This window comes from Haemaphysalis longicornis, unplaced genomic scaffold (genome assembly GCF_048455015.1).
Source record: "Haemaphysalis longicornis isolate Haplotype H1 unplaced genomic scaffold, Haemaphysalis longicornis Haplotype H1 scaffold_1, whole genome shotgun sequence".
NCBI lineage: Eukaryota > Metazoa > Arthropoda > Arachnida > Ixodida > Ixodidae > Haemaphysalis > Haemaphysalis longicornis.
This window is the reverse complement of record NW_027526203.1, coordinates 45,404,881-45,427,525: the sequence shown is the minus strand read 5'-3', so window position 1 is coordinate 45,427,525 and position 22,645 is coordinate 45,404,881. Positions and strand designations below refer to the sequence as shown.

General features: G+C 49.6%; 1 protein-coding gene across 1 annotated transcript in view; it reads left to right on the top strand.

The window, feature by feature from the left end:
- The window catches only part of LOC144176121 (endoplasmic reticulum transmembrane helix translocase-like), a 141,554-nt gene that overhangs the window by 55,330 nt on the left and 63,579 nt on the right, over window positions 1–22,645 (top strand). Inside the window, exons 12-16 of the mRNA XM_077705196.1 lie at window positions 778–953; window positions 7,192–7,428; window positions 11,549–11,660; window positions 17,970–18,073; window positions 21,665–21,757. Coding sequence (XP_077561322.1) covers window positions 778–953; window positions 7,192–7,428; window positions 11,549–11,660; window positions 17,970–18,073; window positions 21,665–21,757 — 722 coding nt within the window. The remainder of the gene's footprint in view (window positions 1–777; window positions 954–7,191; window positions 7,429–11,548; window positions 11,661–17,969; window positions 18,074–21,664; window positions 21,758–22,645) is intronic.

Here is a 22,645-nt window from a genome sequence, read left to right as displayed (position 1 = left end):
TGAGCACTTTTTGGACAATGTTATATCCTAGTTACACGGGCACAATTAACCGCGGTTAAGCAAACCGCGGTTAAACAAAACTGCAGTTTACTGCATCACACGACAGATGAGACTGCGGTTGCCCCTCTAACCATGGTTAACGCAAACTGAGCTTGGCTACCTCAGCCAGCTTGCAGTTAATTAAGTCTAAAGTTCCCAACACCAAGCCGACCCGAGAAAACCAAGCTGGTTGTGAGCCGTTGGGGAAGCCCCTCTCTCACCACGTGCGAGTGCATCGCATTTGGATCTGAAGCAACTGTCTTAACGATATTTCCTTTTGTCTACACTGCTTCTCTTTTGTTTTTATCGTCAGGTTAAAAGTTTGTTAATTTATTTTTGTTACGTTCACAACCAAGTGACCGCTATCGACACACTCGGAATTTCGTGTGTAACAGCCAAAACTGCAGTTTGCGATAACCGCGGTTAAAGTTTTGTAACCGTGGTTAAACGTAACTGCGGTTACTTCCGCCATGTAACTAGGGTATTAGCCTCAAATTGGTAGACAAACTGCCGACTGGACTTGCAGCGAATTTCGTTAATGCGGGATCGCTGTCCGAAAACATTTCGTTGCCGAGAGGTATTAAGTACAGGTTTTCTGTGGACGTTCACCGGGGATCCAAAAATATTTTGTTGCCACGGGAATTTCGTAGTTGTGGGATTGCATTATCGCGGGGTTTGACTGTACAAGGTCGCTAATCTCTTCTTTGGGCGTTCCTTTTCCTCCTTCCAATGTGGCAGGTGACTGTGTGGTGCCCAAGAAGGGCCGTGCCCCCGGCCTGAAGATATTCAGCCGCTTCCACTTCAGCAGCGCCCTCAAGCGCATGTCGGTGGTGGCCGGATTTGCGCCCCCTGGGGCCATGGAGACCACCTACATTGGGGCCGTCAAGGGAGCCCCTGAGACCCTCAAGCCCATGGTAAGTGGGGGTGGCCGGGGCAGTCGAACCTCACTCGGGGCCCCGCTTGTGCTTGATTGATTGATTGTAACCCGCCGCGGTGGCTCAGTGGCTAAGGCGTTGCGCTGCTGAGCACGAGGTCGCGGGTTCGATTCCCGGCCGCGGCGGCTGCTTTTCTGATGGAGGCGAAAAGCAAAAACGCCCGTGTGTACGAGATTTCGGCGCACGTTAAAGATCCCCAGGTGGTCAAAATTAATCCGGAGCCCTCCACTACGGTGCGCCTCATCGCCTGCGTTGCGTCGGCGCGTTAAACCCTACACTCAGACTCAGATTGATTGATTGTAGGGTTTAACACGGTGACGCAACGCAGGCGATGAGGCGCGCCGTAGTGGAGGGCTCTGTGTTAATTTTGACCACCTGGGGATCTTCAACGTGTGCCGAAATCTCGTACACATGGGTGTTTTTCGCTTTTCGCCTCCATCAGAAAAGCGGCCGCAACGGCCGGGAATTGAACCCGGGACCTCGTGCTCAGCAGCACAACGCCTTAGCCACTGAGCCACTTGCGCTTGTGCTGCTGAGGGGCAAGCAGAGGAGGGATCACCAAATTGCGTCCTTGTCACACAAGCGCTTGTCAAGTGGGCTCGATGCACGGCTGCTGCTAGATAGCAAAGTGGACTCTAGCATGCCAGGTGGTGCCAAAAGAGGCACTTTGCGGCTGGCATCGGGTAACCAAGTGCAGCCATAGCCGGTATCAACCAAATTATCAGCACTACCAAGGCCATCCGTTGTAGTGTGGTTGTTTGTAACAAACTCGCGTAGTAGCAGGTGCGATTTGTGTTGCAGTCGGTGAGCCCTTCTTTTCAACAGCGGGAATACCGTATTTACTCGCGTAATTTGCGCACTTTTTTTCCCGAATTTAGGGCCTCAAAAAGGGGGTGCGCAAATTAAGCGGGTATTTTGCGAAAAGTCCAAAATAATGTGTAAACGGTCCTAACGCAGACTATACAAATAAGAGAAAATCGAGTATGATAGCACAAGCGAACGATGCTCGTTTATTTAAACGCGTACACAGTCAAAAGTACACAGAAAAGTAGTTGAAAGTACACAGTTAAAAGTACCTACAAAAGTGCAGTCTGGTTGTGGTCTAGTCGGAATCGTTCGTTGAGAAATCCGACTCCGAGTCGTCGTCACGGCCGCCATCACTGCCCTCCCAAAGCGCATTGTCCTCAGTTCTGTCGAGTGCATTCGACATCCCCGTCTTTTTGAAGCTGTGCTCCACGATGCTGGGTGAGACCGTGTCCCACGCTGCCACGATCCACTCGCAGACCGTCTCCAGTGGCGGTTGCTTTATCCTCCGAGTGGGAGTGAGCCTGTGCTCTCCGCTGGCCATCCACTCGACATACATCTTGCGCACGTAGTCCTTGAAGGGTTTGTTGATTGACACATCCAAGGGCTGCAGGACAGATGTTAGGCCACCCGGAATAACGGCCAGGTGGGTCCACATGTCTCACAACTTCTCCTTCACACTCTCCACAAGATGCCCTTTGAAGCTGTCGAGCACCAACAGCGATGGCAGTCGCAGCAAAGCCCCCGGTCTCTTGCCCCAGACAGTGTCGATCCAGTCCTGCATCAGCTCCTCGTTCATCCACCCGTTTTCTTGTGCACGGATGTGAATGCGGGCCTCCAGCTTCATTTTGGGCACTGTCTTCCTCTTGAAGATGACGTAGGGCGGGAGTTTGCGGCCATCCGCTGTCACGGCAAGCATCACCGTGCAGTGTTGTTTTTCGCAGCCAGTGGTCTTGATGGGCATAGACGAGACGCCTTTCTCGCTCACCGTGGTGTTGGGCGGCATGTCGAACGTCAGTGGTGTTTCGTCAGCGTTCCCAATCTGGGACATGATGAAGTTCCCCGTTTGGTGTAATGCAATCACGAAGCGGTGAAACAACACAATTTTCTCCTCATAGTCCTGTGGTAACCACTGGCAAAGGGTCGTTCTCCGTCTGAGAGACAGTTGGTGGCGTCTCATGAAGTGCGTCACCCAGCCTCTGCTCGCCTTGAATGCCGCAGCAGGGATCCCTTTCTCGTGCGCAATCTTCCTTGCTTCAAACTGTAGCATCTCGCACGACACGGCAAGACAGGACGACCTCATCTGTCGAACATACTTCAACAGCTCTTCTTCCACGGCAGGAAACTTTCCTTCTTTGGTCCCCGGAACGCCCTCCTTCCAGGTTTGGTATTTTGGAGGGAACTCTTCTGCTTCTTCCAATACCGCACGTGGCTCTCGTTCACGTTGAAGGGCTTTGCGGTGGCACGGTTTCCTTTTTCCTTGGCAAACTCAATGACACTGAGTTTGAATTTTGCCGTAGTATAGTTTCTGTAGCCCATCGCTACTGTAGCAAAAGGTGACTGACTGACGGCGACGACAAAACGTAAACACAAAGGGAGGATTCCGTCGCAGCGCGTACGCAGGAAAGAGGCAGAGGATTCTCTCGCAGCGCGAACGCAGGAAAGAAGAGGCGGCAAGGCGACACCGCGGCAGGACTGATACGGCCTCTCACACCTCCGATGCAGAAATTAGTGCTTCCGACTCTGCGTCTGCCTTTGTCTGTGTTGTGTGCGAGTTCTCACGGCGCAAAAGAACGGAAAGGAGGAGGAAGGCACACACTCGAGCAGTTCCGACTCCCAGCGGAAAGGATGAGAGGAAGGGTGTGCGTGTGTCGGGAAGGGCAGAGCAGGGGAATGTAGCCGGGTGGGGCGCCTGGATGTTCCTCCTCGCCTGCGCTCCGTCACGGAGGGGCGGAGTGGAGGTGCACCCAGACACGGAGAAGGGAAGAAGTGAGAACAGAATGAAGGGACTATTGGCGCGCAGCATCGTGTATCACTGCTCTCCCATGCGCCATGCCGCCGTCCAAAGCGTGCTTGTTTGTGCGCATGTGCCAATGGGTTCTCTTGGGCGAGACAGGGAGCTCAAAATATGCGAATAAAATTTTTTTTCTGTAAACCTGGAAAGAAACTTAAGGGTGCACAAATTATGCGAGGGCGCAAATTATGCGAGTAAATACGGGTACTGCGAGATTAATCAGCAGTGACTGCTGTACTCGACACAGCCTGTAGCATGCATGGCGAGGCTGTTTTTGCTTTCTGGTGGGATTCACTTGTGGTGTTGAGAGTGTACAAATGCAAGTTTGTAAATGCTGTATGAATGTTACGACACGCTTGTTTGATTCGAGTTATTTGACACAATTTGTGGTGTTATTTGAAGTTGTCACCTTCTATGGCATTACTCAGCGAGGACCAGAGTATCACTGCTCCCTTCCAATTGCGCTTTGCAAACCTCAATCATGATTGGGGAACCAGGGGCAAAACTCGGAGGTGTGTCTGTTCAGAAAATGCCCATTTTGCGTGTGTCTCAGTCGTGATGTACAGTCGAATCCCGCTACAACGAAATTGACGGGACGTGCAAAAAATTTCGTTGAAGCGAAAAATTCGTTGAGGCGAAATCTGCCCCAACACAGCACGGAAGGGCAAGAAAAATGGCCCCGGATATTTCCGCATCATTGGCAGCATAATACAATGTTTAGAAAAAGGAGTGATGCGCAGTAACATCGGGTTTATTCAGATAACAAACATACCAGTGACTATTTGTTTTTTTACCAGCACGCAAAGAGCACGATACTGAGGAGGAGGGGAGAGGTGAAGAAATGCAGGCGCAAAGCGTATTGCTGCACAACAAGGCGTTTCCACCGAGCTGATTACTTGCAGATAGCTGCTAGGCGGTTGGAAGCCCCCATCTCGCTTGTGGCAGGAACAGCGCCGTTACCTTATCCTCTGACTATGCATGGCAGCAACTGACCTTGGCAGGAAAGCCGCGCGCGCGTGCATTTAAGGCAACTGTGCGCTCGTGACCAAGATAGGATAGGATGACGCGGGTTCAAGACTAAACACGAAACCATTATTTCTGCTTTTGACTTTGAAGAATTGTAGAAGGAAAACTGCAAGGACAGCTGCCCACAACACATACATGATGGCGCATGACTCTGCATGACGGCGCTGTGCCATATTCCTGCTATTTCAACTGGATACGGATTGGCTATAGCTCCGGCTTGGCGAACCCGGCTAGCGCCTCATGTAAAGACTGATTACCCCATCGTTATCACCATCAAACAATGGCGTCCACCTATGAGTTTGTTTTTGTTTTGGGTGGCCGTCTGGGCGCACGGCGCAGGTTTTCGGTGAAATTAAGCGTCCTGAATGTATAAAAAGTTACAGATAGCTGGCGCTATGCTTATTTTATTGTAAAATAATTGTTCAAACCCAGCCCAAATCATAGAAAATTTCGTTGAAGCGAAAGCAAGCCAGACAAATGGTTCGTTGTGGCGAGGACTTTGTTGCATTGACTTCTATGGCTAGCTGACGGGGAATTGGAAATACAGTGGAATCTCGATCATACGAATCTCAAGGGGCGGCAAAAATATTCGTATCACCCGAAAATTCGTATCATCAGAAAACGAGAAAAAATGGAAATGTGCTGCGCATGCGACAGGCGGCGGCAATATGGCGTCGGCTCTTGCCGCGAAGAGGTGCAGGTAGCTTCAGCAACCGCTTCTAACCTTTTGTTAAAACGGAGCTCAATGTGTAAATTAAATTGCTCATGCGGGAAAGGAGCTGACAGTATGGGAGAAGCACTATAAATTGTCATCTACGCCAAATATCCACCGCGGAGGTGGCCCAGCCAGCTGCTGCTAGCGCTCCGAAATTGCCGCAATCACAATGAGGCGCGCGTCTCCCTATTGGCGCAAGTCGTGAGGCTCCTCCCAATGCAGTTAGCGGTAACCGAGGCAGAGGCTGGCGCCTGGGTGCCGGGCTGAATCGTCAGCGCGGGCGTCAAAAGAACGCGCGCTCATCGCCGACGCGACGCGCGCACACGAACTCAAGCCTGGACCGCATGCCATTCGGGTGCGTCGGCGTTTGCGCGCGCGTTCTTTTGACGCCCGCGCTGACGATTTCGCCCCCATGACAGATTTTACCTCGCTCGTAAAATGACGCGCGACGCGCGCGGCAGTGGGAGGAGCCTGCTGACTTGCGCCAACGGGGAGGCACGCTCTTCATGGCGGCAGTTTGAAAGCGCTCCGGACAGCCCGCTGGCTCCGCCGGAGATGTTTAGGCTTACCACGGTGGCGGATATTTGATAGGCGATTTCCCTAGCCGCGCGGACGATGCTTTACAGTGTCGTTTTCGGACTCATCAGCTCCCTTAATTCATAAGCAACTTCTTTTGTTCTTTAAAGAGTGGTCAGAAGCGGTCGGTCGAGCCACCCGCCCTACTTCGCGGCCGTTGACGCCGCCATGTTGCCGCGGCTTACCGCGCCGTGCGCCGCATGCGGGTGGTATTCGCGGTGGCGTCAGCGCGCCTGTGGCTTGCGCGGCGCGTTTTCGTGAGCAGAAAACGCTCCATCCAGTTCACGCTTAATGATTTTGTGCCTGCGTGCGACCAAGGCCACACGGCCGCACAAACACTCCCGCCTCCCGTCCACGCCGCAGTCATCTGCTCGCGGCTCGCGTGTTCGTATCACCCGCACCGGGTGATAAATGCGAACGGATCATCCGAATTTTTTTACATTGCGTACAATGCATTTTGGCCGGGGAATTTTGAAAATTCGTATCACAACGAAATTCGTATCAACCGAATTCGTATCACCGAGATTCCACTGTATTTCGTTCAAGCAGAAATTTCGTTGAAGTGGACTTCGTTGTAGCGGGATTAGACTGTAGTTGCAGTTGCGAGGCCTCTAGCCAATGGATGTGCTATGTCTGCTTTCTCAAAATGGACACTTTGAAACAGACGTGAAACGGACAAAACTGACAATTCCACCCCAGGGGATTGAGTCGAGCGAAATCCAGCTAAATCGTGATTGAAACTGGCCTTGTAGCCATGCCTGATCCGGATTAAGCTTGATCAGGATCAATTCAATTGCGATTGGAAGTTCTCGTGTGACAGAGATATTATGCACTGGTACAGGCAGGGGGTGGCAGAAAGTTAGATCGCCAGATGATATCAAAAAGTTTGCAGGGATAAATTGGTGGCAGTTAACACAGGACCGAGATAAGTGGAAATCTATGGGAGAGGCCTTTGCCCTTCAGTGGGCGCAGATAGGCTGATGATGACAGACAAGATGAGCGGGGTCCTTTCAAAGCCAGGTCTGAATAACAGGCCGTGTTTTCACATGGTGTTGAGAGAGCCGTTCCTGCTGTGCACGCAGTTTGCCCGGGTGCCGGAGGACTACGACGAGGTGTACCTGCGCATGTCGCGCCGGGGCGCCCGGGTGCTGGCGCTGGGCCGGCGGCTGCTGGGGCCCCTGAGCCACCAGCAGGTGCGCGATGTGACGCGCGAGGCTGTCGAGCAGCAGCTCGACTTCGCTGGATTCCTGGTCATCTCGTGCCCCCTCAAGAGTGACTCGCTCGCTGTCATCCAGGAGATCCAGGCCTCCAGCCACCACGTGAGTTGGGGAACGCTGATACGATGGGATGCACGCCAGATCGTGCATGCTCCTCCTCCTCCTCCGCCGTAAGCTGGGAGCAGGCATTGGGAGTAGGGGACGAGGGGGGATGTGAGACAGGATAGATGACAGAGATGATAGGCCACGCAGCAACTGGGTGTCGCCATGGTGCCAGCACCTCCCAAGTGTGCGTCCGTTCATGCATGGGGCCATGTCTTTTCGCTCCAGTCCGTTAATGGGTGGACATAATAGAAGAACGACTGCAGTAGTCACTGAAGTAGCTAGGTACGCTTGAGTTTTGCATTCTCTGTTTATATTGTCTTGTGCGTTCTTTCCTAGCAAGACCGGGATGGAAGGGAGGGTAGGAAAAGGAAAAATATCAATAAAATCTAAACTTGGGGTGTGAAGCCCAAGGCGTGACAAGTTTCATGCTTTTTAGTCATCACTTCACCATTTTTGGGGTTGGCACAGGAAGTGTGCCGTTACACATTACTGCCCAAGGGAAGCATCGACACTCTTCTGGAGCTTTAATGAGGCTGAGCTGCATGCCGGGTTATTCCACTGTGAAGAGGAAAGCTGTGGACATGGCAACAAAGTTAGGCATTGTCAATGAGCTTAGCCAGGGAGTGAAAAGCTGGTGGTCCATACCGGCGACGGTTTCTGTCTTGAGTAGATTATGACAGCGTGTTGTGAGTGGTGCCCCAGTCGTGAGTCTTGCATTGGTGGGGCCCTTGCAGCAATGCGGGTGATTTTGGAGCGTTCGTGTTATGTTCGCGCTTGGGCAGCGTGGACTACTTGACACGGGTTCTGGGGAGAGTGTTTATTTCATGCTAAATTTGCAAAAGGAGAGGATATGAAATGGCTGTAATTGCCAGGTAATGTGAGGGGGAAGGCACCTGCCTGAATGGCTCCGAGCTGGGCAGGCATGCTTGCTAGATATTCGAAATGTCTTGCTCGCAAGCACAGGAGAGCTAGGGCCACTGGAATGGCTGTGTGTTGCTTGTGTTAGTGTGGAGCAGCCGATTCACTATTGCAGCTGATATTTGATGGCTGTTTTTAAAAGCAGTGTGGGTGACGATTCATGGCACTATTTTTACCCACATTATGAGCTGCTTTCTCACATGTGTCACTTCATTTGACCTGGTAGTTTTGTTCTGGAGGACAGGCGATAAACTTGCTTGCGTAGCTTCACTGCGGCAGCCAGCACTGTGCAGGCGATGTTCACAGCCGCGTCAGTGTGCCCTGGTAGTTTTGTTCTGGAGTGCCCGCCGAATGCACGCTGCGGTTTTTTCGTGTGCAGAAAATGCTTATTGCGAACTGCTAATATACTGAACCAATTCAGCATGACAATGTAGTTCATTATAAGTGGGCTTGACAGTATATGGGTTCCACAGAGGGTGTCTCATGCCTAATGTAAGCATACGAAAAGAGTTAAGTGCACAATTGATGATAACAAGTGAGCCGCGCAAACGAGCTTCCCCAGTTCGCTAGTGTCTACACCCGCTTGTCGAGAAAGCTGTATCTCGGTGTCTGGGTGCAGGACAAGTAGGACAAGTCCATCATTGTCACTCTTTTTTTCTCGTGCGCTTCACTCACCGGCTTATGTGATGTTTTCTGTTATGCATTGCAACTGTGCATGGCCTCTGCGCTGCTAGCAGGAATCACATAATCGAGCGTGGTTCTGCAACAACACTGTAAGACTGATCGCATAAGCACAAGTTCCTCCACACTGGTACATAAAAGAGCTACAGTAGCCACAGTTTGACCTCCCAAGCCAATTGTCATCGTGTTCTAAGGTCCAACTTTCAACCATCATTTATCACTAGACGAGGCCTACGCAGTGGATGAACGCCCTCCGCGTCCCCGCAGACTCTCAAATGCCATGCGCTTTTCCCGCATATTCGGAGCTTGCCTCACTCATGTCTGTTCGTAAAAAGCTAGTTCGCACCAGGTCAAGGGTGTGCTGATTCAGGCCTGGGCCCACTGCCCGCAAGCAGTCGGTGCTTGTGGCAACAGCACGCCAACGAGAACTCGCTAGCGCGTCATTGTCAGTATGCGCGCGTTCTGCGATTTCGCTCGTGGAGCAGTGAACGTTACGGCCCAAAAATGGTGAACTCATACAATAATCCCCGTTATGTCGTCGTAACTGAGAGCACTTGGTTTTGTTGGGCTCATAAATCTTGTGCTCCGAATCATCTGCGCCGCCACCGTGCTTATCGAAGTGCCAGATGCTGAAGACATGGGCTACTGTCTTCACAGGGCAAGCCATCTTGTATTCTTGCCAGTTTACCCTGGGGGGGTGTTGCAGTTAGCCAGATGTTACTCGCAGATGAGCGCAAACTGCTTGTCTAACCATGAATTTCTTGTGCATAGATTTTTAAACGTCTCTCAGTGCCCAGATGTGGCAAGTTCCCACTGTCACCACCGCTGTGCGCTGTGGCAAAGTCTTCTCCATCCCATTCGGTTGTCAGACACCACGAAGTTAAATTTGGAGGACTGTGTGCTGCAGATCTGCTACGGTAACACCTCGTTACAAGAGACACTCAAGGGACCTGGGAAACATGTCTCTTGTAACCAAGGTCTCCCGTTGGAATCTTGCTAAGATGGTGGACATAGGAAAACCTACCAAACTGTTTTCATTCAAAGGTCTCTTTAATCGAGTGTCTCTTGGAACAGTGTCGCTTGTAACGAGGTTTTACTTGCAGGTGCATAAGTGCAGATCTGTTTGTGGGGTTCTGCTGAGACACCTTTGTTTGCCTCAGACGCTTCCACTGGCTCCTGTTGTCACGGAGGCCGTAAATGTTGCTCGGTGTGGCATGCTCGAGGCAGCGTCCATTGGTGGTCCTGGTTTGTGCTTGCTGACGCATGCTTGGCTCTTTGCCAAATGCGCTGACACGAGGAGTAACGGGTGTGCGCCTACGTGGCACAAGACGTTATCCTTGTGCTTTCACGGCTGCACATTGGCACTGAGCCCCGGTCGTCACACTCCCCGACTGTGCAGATGTGAGGCACCGCTCTGGCAGCTTCACCCGTCACGACAGACGGGTAGGGCGGGTTTCGCGCTCCTAAACATTTTGGGGGTTTATGTGCCAAACCTGGGCTATGAGGCACGCCATAGTGGAGGGCTCCAGGTTAATTTCAAGTGCAGAGCACTTGAGGGCACGCCTTGTTGTCGTAGCTCGCTTGCTGGACCCAAGTAGAACCACACAGCGTTCCGTCATAGCAGCTGTCGTCGCAGTGTAACCCATAGGCTTTGAAAGCCAAGAGGTTTATGTAGTCATAAGCGTTCAAAACTCGTGAACCGCTGGCGCTTGACATCCATCTCCCCATTGTTTAGCGCAAAGAAAACTGTAGTTACATTTGAGGCAAAATATACGTAACTAACCGGAACTGCCCGCATTCATTTAGTTAGGAATGCTTGTTGCGTTGGTTTTTACAATAGTAAGCGAAAAAAAGCGGCATTGCAACGCCCGCACGTGTGGAAAGAAAAGCAAGCACAAAAAGAACAGAACTCCCACTGGCACAGTTTCAGGCAGGGGGTGCACGAGCACTGTGAAGGCAGCAATTTGAATTCCGTTGGTTGGTAGCAGTGAGCGAATAACGGCGCTACAGCCCATTATGGCGAATCACTGCTCTGCACTTCGGACAGCTTTCACGTTGAGTGGAATGGCTTGAATTTTTTATCATTTGGGGATCTTTTAATGCGGGCCGAAATGTCTGCATATTGGTGTTTCTGCTTTTCATCTCCATCTGGAAAGCAGCCGCTGTGGCCAGGATCAAGCCCACGTTCTTGGGCTCAGTAGAACAACACTTGAGCCACCACGGCCGGCGCGGTGGGGTTCAGTAAATACGTTCTGTGCGAGACTGTTTCATGCACCAAGTTTTAGATGCTCATAATTGTCATGAACGTTATGCATGAGTCTGTCATAAGCAAACATTTAGTGTGCTATGGTCAGTGCAGTGAGGCATCTGCGTTGTGTCCCACTGAAATGTGTTCCAGTGTCGTGCAGTCTACTGGTGAGTCTTTTTGATGGGCGAGAGCCCCGGGTAACCTGACAGCGACATTGCTGTTGTCAGTGGCAGCTATGTGCTGACGGGCTTTGCTTCCCTCGGCCCGCAGGTGTGCATGATCACGGGCGACGCCCCCCTCACGGCCTGCCACGTCGCCCGGGAGCTGAACTTCATCTCTGCCCAGCGGGAGACGCTCATCCTCACGGAGTCCGGAGAAGAGCGTGCGTGTTGGCTGTGGCAGGGGACGGGGGCATGTTGGGACGGCATGCTGGGACAAGCCTGGTGCAGAGCTTACCAGAATGGCTCCAGGCTGCATGACCTGTGTGGAAGGGGGAGGGAGCTGCATGCGTTACTTTTCCGTGGTCCACAGTAGTGTCTTATCGGGGGCCAGGAACGGTGGCCAGTGAGCTGAAACCAGCCGTCCTGGCACGCATCAGGCTAGGAAAGCTGGGCGCAGTTCTGAGCCTCCAGCTTGCCTTGCATGAAACTGTAGATGGTGTTTGAAGTAGTGAGTTCACTCCTTTGTGGCTGTTTGCGTTTTATGCTGTGGAAATGTTTTTGCACAATCTTTCAGCTAAGCTGTGTTTTATTCTTCAAATTTTGTTGCTTTGTGCAGATTATTGAAAGGACAGCCAACCAATTTTTGTGCACTACAGTCGAACCCGGATATGTCGGAACTCGTGCATATCGAATTATTGCATATATCGAACAGCCCGAACATCCCCTTGGAAAGCCCATGCAAAAGTATAGCACTGTTGTACATGTGTATGGAACTCCCGATCACGGGCACATTTGATATACCGTGTAGACCGCTTATAACGTATGTCGCGGGAGCCGTAAAATTCCGCACTATAAGCGGTACCGCACTATAACCAAAACGTGCGTGAATTCAACCAAATCGCCACCTACCTCTCAAGTCATCCTAAATTTTTTATCACCCAAACGCACAGCACCTAAAAACGAAGGAAGGGTCTTTATTTCGTATTATTTTTAATATCAGCCGCTGCTGCCGGGTCTCACACATTGCAAAAGCGCGGTCTTACAAACGGCGAGTGCGGCTTTAACTTCCGTTGTGTTTGTGTTTGAAAGACCATGGCTGCGTTTTTTGCGTCTATGAAGATGCCGCAGGACATAATAAGAAAGGCCAGCGGGATTTTTTTTTTACCCCACCTTGCGTTCACGATGCCGAAGGCGGCTGCTTATCAGCGCAACGTACTGGTGGTGGAAATCTTCACGTGGCTCGCTTGTTCGGGAAGAGCGGTGGCTTATCTGCACAACGTTCTAAAGCGTGAACCGCATGGAGCGATTTCTCGCGAAAACGTGCAGCGCACGCCGCAGGCGCGGCGACACTGGCGCGGCGACACTGGCGCGGCGACACTGGCGCGGATACAACTGACGTAGTGTGTGCGGCGCGGTAAGAGGCGGCAACATGGCGTCGGCACTGGCCGTGAAGCGGTGCAGGCAGCTCCAGCGACCACTTCTAACCGCTCGCTGAAATGCCGCACGAGGAGCAAGCGAAGATGCTCATGCAAGAAAAGAGCTGATAATGTGACCGCAAAGTGGAATATAAACTGCCATCCACGCTGCTTGTGAAAGCGCCCATCAAAAAATACCACGGCGGTAAGCCTAAACTAAAGTCCCTTCATCTGATCGAGGGACTTTAGCGTAAACACCTCTGGCGCGGCTAGCCGGCTCGGAGCGCTTCGAATCTCCCGCCATTAGGTGCGCGTCTTTCCATTAGTGCAAGTCGTCAGGCTCCTCCCACTGCCATGCGAAAAAGCCACCGCGAGCGCGGAATCGTAGACGCGAGCATGAAAAAAACGCACGCGCAACGCCGATGTGCACAATTCGTGTGCGAAAACGGGCCATGCGGTTCACGATTAATAGAAACAACTTGCCACGCGCGGACGGGGAGCCGGTCGCTATCTTACGAGGTGCATCAAGCAAGGACAGCTGTGGTTATCACGTACGCGCGAACTAAAGGGTGCCTATTTTTAGCTTCTGTGTCGAAGTTAGAGGAGAGCAAGGGGTGCGCACTGCATCAGATGGCCGATTTCATCATTTCTTTTTTTTTTTTGCTACCCTAAAACGATGCCCCAGCTGCGCCGGTCGATGAGCAGACCCGCCAAAAAACCGCAGTATAAACGGTATTGTGCTTCGGCCAACTGCATCTTAAGCGGTATGCTTATGCATTGAGTTCTATGGGAGGCAAACCGGTGGTCACGAAAACCCGCGTTATATCCGGTCCCGCACTATAAGCGGTTACGTTATAAATGGTCTACACTGCATCAAACACTGCCCCGCAACTGCCCTTGCAAGTGCGCTTCTCCTTGTGGAGTGGAGGTGACGATGATTATGACTTCTTGCGGGCGCTGGTGCACTCAGTGAAGAGGAGGCGGCAGCGCGCCGCTTCAATGGCCTTCAACACCTGCTCACATGCTAGCATGGGAGGGGGGGGGGCAGCCATATGGTAGGGAGAACACGGCGAGTGATTGGTTGCGAAAGGCAATAAAGGGGAAGGGGAAACTAACCAGAAGTGCTCGGTTTCTGGCATTTTTTGTGCGTGCTTGAGCGGCTATCTGTGGTGGCTTGTGAACAGGGACCGATGCTGTGAGGTGCATGTTTGTGTTGTCTGCAGAACTGTTTCACAGCCATGGCCGCAAAAAAACGGAAGAGTTTGTATTTAGCAATGAAAGCAGACATCATTAGCCAGGTATAGGCTGATGGAAAGATATTGTTTGCAGAGGTATTCGAAATTCCTCGCAGCATTTTTAAAGGAGCCATGAAGAGAAAACACAAGTTTGGTTCATTCAAAAGATTGCCTCGTTAGAATCATACTGACACCACTTTTAACGTAAACTTCGCTCGAATAAGCTACATAATTAGGAAAAAAAGGAATGGCCATGCGACCCACCAGCCCATTTCCCGCAACAGAACCTATGATGTCATTCGAGCCAGCTCTGCGATTGGCGGAGGCCGGCACAGCAGACGCAAATTAGGTAGAGCTTACAAACTAGCCGAACGAGTGATTTGCTCTTAAATTTAGGGCACATTTTTTACAAAGCAATAAGAATGATGGGACAAACAGTGGAAGTTACGAAAGCACATGTAAACATAGAAGTACTGATGCATACTGCTGTTCGTACTGCGCACACCATGCTTGGTTTAGCTGCACAGCACTACGGGGCTTGGGGTTGTCTCAGATGACACTGGCCGATTGACGCAAGCAACGGTGTCTTACGTGACCATATTTGTCGAGCGAGCACTGCTTCAGAAAACGATTATTTTCTCCCAGAACAAAAACAAGCCAGGTTTAAATACGGTTAAAAAACAAACCAAAGGCTTGCCATGGTATGGTGGCGCCATCTAGGTTCTGGTAACGTAAAGAAACGCGGGAACGCACTAACACCGCTGTACAGGGCGGAGACACCCTTTGAACGGTCCCGTGCCGCCGCAATTGGGCCAGCGGGTTCAAAGCGTTGTTCTTTTCGTTTCCCACGAGACCTAGCAACGCGAAACAGGCAATATGATTCAAACTTCTTTAGTAAACCGCGTTGCGGCGATCATTTTAGCGCGGTTTTGACACAATGACTTGCTTCGGCGGCGAGCGAGCGACCCAAAATGGCGGCGCCAGCGTATACATGTCTCTACCCTGTATGGTGGATGCGTGAATGAAGGTACTCTAGGCTGCAGAGTGGTCGGTTCCTGTGATGTCATTGCAGACTCCGAAAACAAACGATTTAGCGGGAAAATCAAAATTTTAACCTAAATTGTTTAATTTCTCAGTGAATAAAGCATCGTTTGTATCCGGGCAAGCGCTGGGGGCACTATAAAACACGAAATCTTTCGAATAAAACAAACTTGCATTTTCTCTTCATGGCTCCTTTAAGCGTGATGCTGCACGTCACTCCTGATGTAAAGGCTAAGGCAGCGCGACCACAGCCCGGCCTTTCTTGAGCATGTCATTTGCAGAGTGGCTTTGCTGTGCGGCTTCAGACGAGGGGTGTTCAGATAGCAAAGATGTTGGCGCTGAGTGCCTCGGCCTTAGAAAGGGAATTCAGAGAGCTGTCAGCATTCTCATGTGTCAGTGTTCAGATTTGCCACTGTTGTGCCATAGTGGACAACGCTAGATTTTCTCATTTCAATGGCATTAGTAAGCTTGGATAAGTTTGGTGAACTTAATGGCACAGAAGATGAAGAAAGCAAATCTCACAGGCTTTTCCATGCTTTGAAGAACAAATCAGTAAGCTACTGGAAAGCTCTCAGCGATGCGCAAAGTTATCAAAGTAGCTTCAGATAGGCATATTTTATATTTCAAATTATCGATATATTGAACTATTCGTGATCCCTTGGAGTTCGATATATCTGGGTTCTACTGTATATGCTCTCTATACCAAATGAAAGGGCTTCGCTTGTGAACACCTTGAACACAAACAGTTTTTCTAATAGCGGCCTAGTATGTTTGAAAGCAGCATTTTTCGGTCTACCAACCGTGCGTGTGCCAAAATGAATGCTGGCAACCCTGACAGTGCGCTGCACGGCAACACACTTTTAACTGTGCATGAGATGAAAAGAGGTAGTTGAACACTTGTCCCCAGCTAGAACAATAATAAAGTGCACTCTTTCCTGCTTCTTTGCGCAATTTTTGAATCATTCATTGGAACTGGTGGAGTCTTTCCTGCTTCTTTGCGCAATTTTTGAATCATTCATTGGAACTGGTGGAGTTGTTTCGACACGTATGGTGGTGTTGCGTTTAGACACTATGTGGTGCCACCCTTCAGACTTGAGAAAGTTTAGTGCCGAATTAGGATTATTTCTGACAATTTGCTTAGAAATTCCTTGTGGTTGCCCCATCATATAAAATGATGCAGGGGTGAGACAGCTGCGCATATTGCGCAATTCTGATACAAATTGGTTTTCCTGCGCCGGGCTGCTCCAAAAGCTTGAAAATTGCAAAAATTGCGCCAAACTGCTCCAAAACAGTCCGACAGCCGAGGCTTTTAACTCTTCTTCAGTTTCAGTGGAGAAAAATGCTTACTGACGACATAATTTTCTCGAAATGGTGCTCTTGGTAAAGGTTTAATTGATTGATCATTCAACAAAAAAACCCACATTGTCCCCGAGATAGTTGTTTAAAAGTCACAATGTCGGTTCGCACATGTTATATTCTGTGCGTTTTCAAAGTTTTCCCATCGAAAAACATTCAAAAGTCCTGTAGAAAGGCGACAAACTACTTGTGCAAGTAGATGAAAAAACGGCAATTTTCGGAGCGCCGTACCTCCGGAACGGCGGTGCCGTCTTTGTGTGGTGAAGATTCGAAAATATGGCCGCCTGGCGAAGCAGTTGCTCGTGGTTCAGGCAGAGTGCTCTTTGCTGGTTTCTACCGTGGTTGTGGTTATGGGGGTGGCTGGGTCTACATTCAATCGTCTGATCTGTTGCGGAAAGTTGCGTGACTCGAAAGATGAAGTTTGTCTAAAACGACGTGGTGCCCGCGAATTCGCTGTGTTTCGGCCTTTGCTTGAAGTGAAATTTCGGGCTCATTGCGGTGTTATAAAACGCTGAGTTATTGCTGCCTTGCGAGCGGCGGGAATGGGACGGTCGACAATGCAGAAGTGGCGGCGCAGGCTACATCGCCACAAAATGTTCAAGCAGTGTCCGATTGCGGGACGGCTATTATTGCAAGCTAGTAATATTGCAATGGTTCATCTATCTGAAGTGAAATTTAATGCCAAAAGAGAGGTAGCTAAACATACCAACGTTACTCAAATTACGATCGTAGTGAATGTGCACTGTGGGAATTGAAATGGGAGGGCTGGGGAGGGGGGAGGGGGGAGGGGGCGGGGCTGCGTTAACTGTCACGTCGCTTTGCGCAAGCCTTGCCTTGGCTCTGCACTTGTGCGTAAAGCCAACTCTGGGATTAAAAAAATAATAATTTCGGCATTCACATGATAATAAAAATTCCTTACGATTGCTTAGTTTTTCAATTTGATATTTTCAGTGGAGCTCCACGCTATCTATGCATAAAGCCTAAGAATTTAAAAATGGTTTGCATAAAGGTATTGCAGTTTGTACCTTGTGATACTCTGGTAGAAAAAACTTTATTGAAAGGCTGTTCCAGTTTTATGTACGTTCAAAACTGATTAAAAAGTCCACTCTCCCCCCCCCCCCCCCCCCCCCCTTCCCCACCCTGAGTTACCAAAAATTTGATTTTTTTAGTCTCCTAAGGTGACATAACATATGTCATTCTTCTGCTCCAAATCGAGGTTCTTCTGCTCCAAAATCAAGATTTCGCTGCTCCAAAAACTGCTCCCAAATCTGATTCAGCTGTCTCACCCCTGAATGCTGGCTTTCATACGAGCTAAAGGACGTGCACTCCACAAAAAGTGGCTGGCTGTGTCTTTGAAGTGCGTTTGAGGACGTGTAACACGGGTTGTTGCGCTAGTGGTGGATACTGTAGGTGAACAAGACTCTTGTCTGCTGCCGGGCATCCTGTATTAAGGTGAAGGTGGCCCCTTGCCCTCCTGCTGCAGGCTGGCACTGGGTGAGCATTGACGAGACCCTGCGCATTCCCCTGGACGAGTCGCTGAGCGACCACAGCCTCTACGCCAAGCACAACCTCTGCATCACCGGAGAGGTGGGTTCCCAGTGTTCGCTCGTACCAGTGGTCCAGTGGGGCACGGAGATTTCTTGGCCCACAGAAACAGTGGTAACCTCGTCCTGGACAGGTCCAACGCTTCTAAACCTAGTTATCTCAACTTAAGGCGAAGACTATGCATACAGTGTTTCGTGAAAGTTTGCCCTTGCTTGAGATTCTGCAGCTTGCCGTCTAACGACATCTACTGGATGACTGAATTATTCAGCCTTTCACTTGCGCTGAAGGGCACACACACAGACAGCCCATCCGGCGCTAAGTGGTAAAAGGCTGGCCTAGTCACATGGTACCGGAGTGATGAGGCTCTGAGAGAGTGAAGCAATAAGAAAGAATGTGCAGCCTTGCGTGCTGGTGGCTGAAGGTCACTTGCGATGCGAGAAATGGCCTTGAAAGTTGTAGTGTAGTACAGCTTTCGCTCTAAAACACAGGCCTGATAACCTCACCTAACGTAACCTAACCTAAACTAACCTAACGTGAAGACGGCAGAGTTCGTGTGGTCCAGTAGAGGTGATAGGAAAGTTGCTCTTATTGCATGTTATAACATTAAAGGGCTGTTACGCTCAGGAACTAAGATTTCAAAGAGTTCTAGGGTACGTCTGAGAAGTCCTGCTGTGCCAACATTTGCTTTAGCCTAATCGTGTAACGTTCCCTCTTATGCTTCTGGGATGTGAAGTCGTTGCAAAACTTCAGTTAAAGGGACACTGAAGTGATTTGTAAACATTGCGGGATCACGAGCGCAAATTGTAGTCCGGAGTCCCTAGGCCCCGTTTCGACCACTGTGACCGCATTTACACGAATTTATTGAGTAGAAAAATCAATACGAAAATGCTGTCCTCCTCTCTGCACCCTCGCCTATTTTCTGTGGCATTTTCGTGTGACGTCAGGAGGAGATGAGCTGGCAATTGGCTGCTCTACTGCACGGCTCGCCGGCCTTCCGACAGTCATTCGGCCCAAAGTTTAGTCCGCCGGCTGCCGACGGGTTGTCGCAATTCTTTCGCTCAGTTGAAACGAAGCCAGGACACGTTTGTGAATGGAAGAATGTGCCTTTCTTTACTTGGTTAGTTTGTACACTGTATCTAGCTCCAAGTCAAGGTTGCTTCACACAAGGGCTGCACAAGCGCACATGCGACACTTCGCTGACTGGTACGCCAGTAGGAAAATATAAGGCCTCTTAAAGAAGGGAGAAGAGTCAGCGAAGTCAATATAGGTACTAAGGAAATAAAATCAACTGAAATGTTTACCGTCCACCGTTAAAACTAGGGTGCGGGAAGCACTTTTTTGCACTGGGTGAACAAGCACAGCGGTCAGCAGCACGACTACGCATCTGCGAACGCTTTTCCGTCTAAGAAATGCAATTGCTAGACATGAGATATTGTGGAAACTTGGGGGGCGCTTACTGCACGAGCTCAATACAACAAATAGTCACCTAAGCTATTTGAAATGCTAAAACTAAATAAAAGGGTAAACTGGTTATACATTATATACTTTATATTTCACATGTCGGCAGCGCTCGCCCGTGGCCGAGTGATCTGGAGCGCTAGGTATGTTATTGCAAGTGTTTTGCAAGTCACTAGTTCGAATCCCCTGGGCTACAGTCTTTTTTCTTTTTTTTTTAAGTTGACTTTTTCGTTTTCGGCCCATGTTTTCAATACTGCGTTCACCTTTTTTTGGGCCGTAACGTTCACTGCTTCACGAACTAGTTCACAGAACGCGCGCAGGCTGACACTGGCGCACTAGCAAGTTCTCGTTGGCGTGCTGTTGCCACAAGCACCGACTACTTGCTGGCAGTGGGCACAGGCCAGGATCAGCAGACCCTTGGCCTGGTGCGAACACGCCTTTTACGATACAGGCATGAGTGAGGCAAGCTCCGAATATGTGGGAAAAGCGCATTGCATTTGTGCATCTGCGGTGACGCGGAGGGTGTTCACCCATTGCGTAGGCCTCGGCTATAGTGATTGCTACGATTCCAAGCCGCCCTGGGAGGCTTATCTTATGCATTTTACAGCCGACAACATGGCAGAAGGGCGATACGACGATTACTGAGATATCGAGAATGCCCATCGAACGATGCCATCGGATGTCAAGCATGTTGTTTTACAGTACCGAAACCGAAACTCGTTTGAGTGCTAACCTTGGAAATCGTCCAGTCACGGTGCATTTCCTCCCGTCGTCACAGCCTTTAGTTGCTGCGGCCGCCGCAAGCTGCGCATGGTAGTTTTTCTTCTTTCGCGCTTTGTCAAATAATTACCGACTTGTCAACCGGATGAACGATGAAAAGTGTGTTGAGTTGAGCCAGTCTACGCAGTGCAAGCAAAAACTGGAGCTTGACGAATTCACTTCAGTGTCCCTTTAAGGGAGGACATGGTAGGGTATACAATTTGCCATGGTATTGTGCCTTACTTTCGGAATAAGGTGCCATCAAGCCTCACCAGTGTGGTGTTTGTAGTTGTTTCACTTGACAAGTTGCTAAACAAAGTGCAACATGTGGATGGACACAAATCTGCCCTTGCTTGAACAGCACAAGCAGGTTTGTGTTTCAATAGTGCTTGTGCAACAACAGAAACTCTAGTCAGCAACTCTAATTTGGGGTGAATAATTTATACTTCTGCTGTGTAAACAAAACAATGCTGTGTGTTCTACACTAAGGGTCTTACATATATTGTCACCTCTACAGTGATCAGGGAATTTTGCCTGAAATCGTCAGGGAAAACCCGGAAAAGTAAAGAAATTTAAAAAAAATAACTTTTAGACACCCTGGTCATGCTGACACCGATGTCGAAAGGATATTTGTTCTGAGCTTCCTCATGCGTGCAAAGATTAAAATTGATTTAAATTATGGCATACTGAATGTTTATGATTGAAACTTCCTGGGAAATATCTCCACATACAAAGGAAGCTTTTTACTTCTTGATCTCAGCTATGAAATCTCATGTCTGTACTCCTTTAAATTTCTCAGTGAACAAAGCATCGTTTGCAGCCACGCAGGTACTGACGCTTCTCCAAAAAACCATGTATTTCGAATAAAGCAACACTGTATCTGTATGTTGTCTTCAAGGTGCCTTTACGCACAGGCAGCAGATGCCACGTTCAGCTGGTGGAAGCATTTCACATCGCAGATCGAGGAGGCACGTGCGTTAGCCAGGCAAGCGCGTCTCTCCAGTGTAAGGCATTAGTGTGGGGTTTTCCTGGTTGCCTGTCAGATCAAGTTCACCCCTTAGCTCATCTGTCTAACTTTTTTCACGTATATTGCCTTCTCATTTTTGCTTTTTATTTTTTCGTACAAACATGCAAATGTGTCCTTAGTAGGTTTGAGATGCTGGACCAGTGGCCGTGCTTGTGTATTTGATGTCTGTGCTTGCGTTGCGCCGGCTCCAATCAAAGACACATGCTCTGCGTTTGCGAGCACTTTCTGGTGTTGATGTTGTCGCACACTCCTAAGAGCATAGCCACGGTAGTGTTTCTGACTCATTGTGGGTGTGTGGCCACCGAGTGAGTTGTGAACGAGCAGAGTGGGACAGCTGAGGAGCTTCGTGGGTTGCCTCCTGAGCGTTTCTTCCTGCTCTTCCCTTTCAGGGCCTGTCCTACCTGACGGCGACGGCCGACCACTTCCTGCGCAGGATGCTGCCTCACGTGCGGGTCTTCGCACGAGTCGCCCCCAAGCAGAAGGTACGGGGGCCTCCCACTCTGCTGGGCCACACGGGGGGACGGCAGGCAGCAGCCCCACTGGCTCAGTGGGGGTCAGCTGGGGCGCTGCAAGTTGCCTTCAAACCGGGTGCCTTTTTAAAGGCGGAATGCAAGTTTGGTTCATTCAAAATATTGCCTTGTTAGTATAACACTGACACCACTTGTAATGCTAACTTCACTCGGATAAGCTATACAGTTGAACCTCGATATAACGAAACTCGATTTAAGGGGGGACGTGGCTTTCAAAATCAACTTTTTTATTTCTGAGTGGATTTTGATGAAAATTGGCACAGCAACTGGAAATGCTTCTGTGATAACACCATAAAAATTTCAAGATAATATTTTGATAACTTTTTTATTTATTAAATTTTCTTTCTGTTCTGCTTGTACCGAGCTTGAGCGACTTATAAAACACGATAGAAAACTTGTTCGAAGTGCTTTGCATTCCCAAATGAATGGGCGAGGTCGTGACAGTTTTAGAATTTTTTTTTTACAAAACAATATTTTTTAGTTTTCATTTTTTTAGAGGTTAATGTGCAACAGGCATGTCGACTGTGAACGACTATTTGAATAAAAAAGTCACAAACAACAAATCTGGAAAACCAAAAGTGTCACGACCTGAACTGTTCATCAAGGAATGTAATGCAAGAAACGGAATCAAAATAGACCCAGCGGTCACAAAGAAATCCCTGGTACAAGCGACACAGGTGGCAAAAAAAACTGTTTTGAGAAAACGGCTTCCGAAGTTGCAACATAGGTTTCACTTATCAAAAGTTGCCACGGTTGCAGCCTTTCATGTCCTTTTGAACATGGGGCTTCTGGAAGGCCTTGCCTTGAAATTGGAGTGCCTTTTACAGCCTTTCTCTTTCC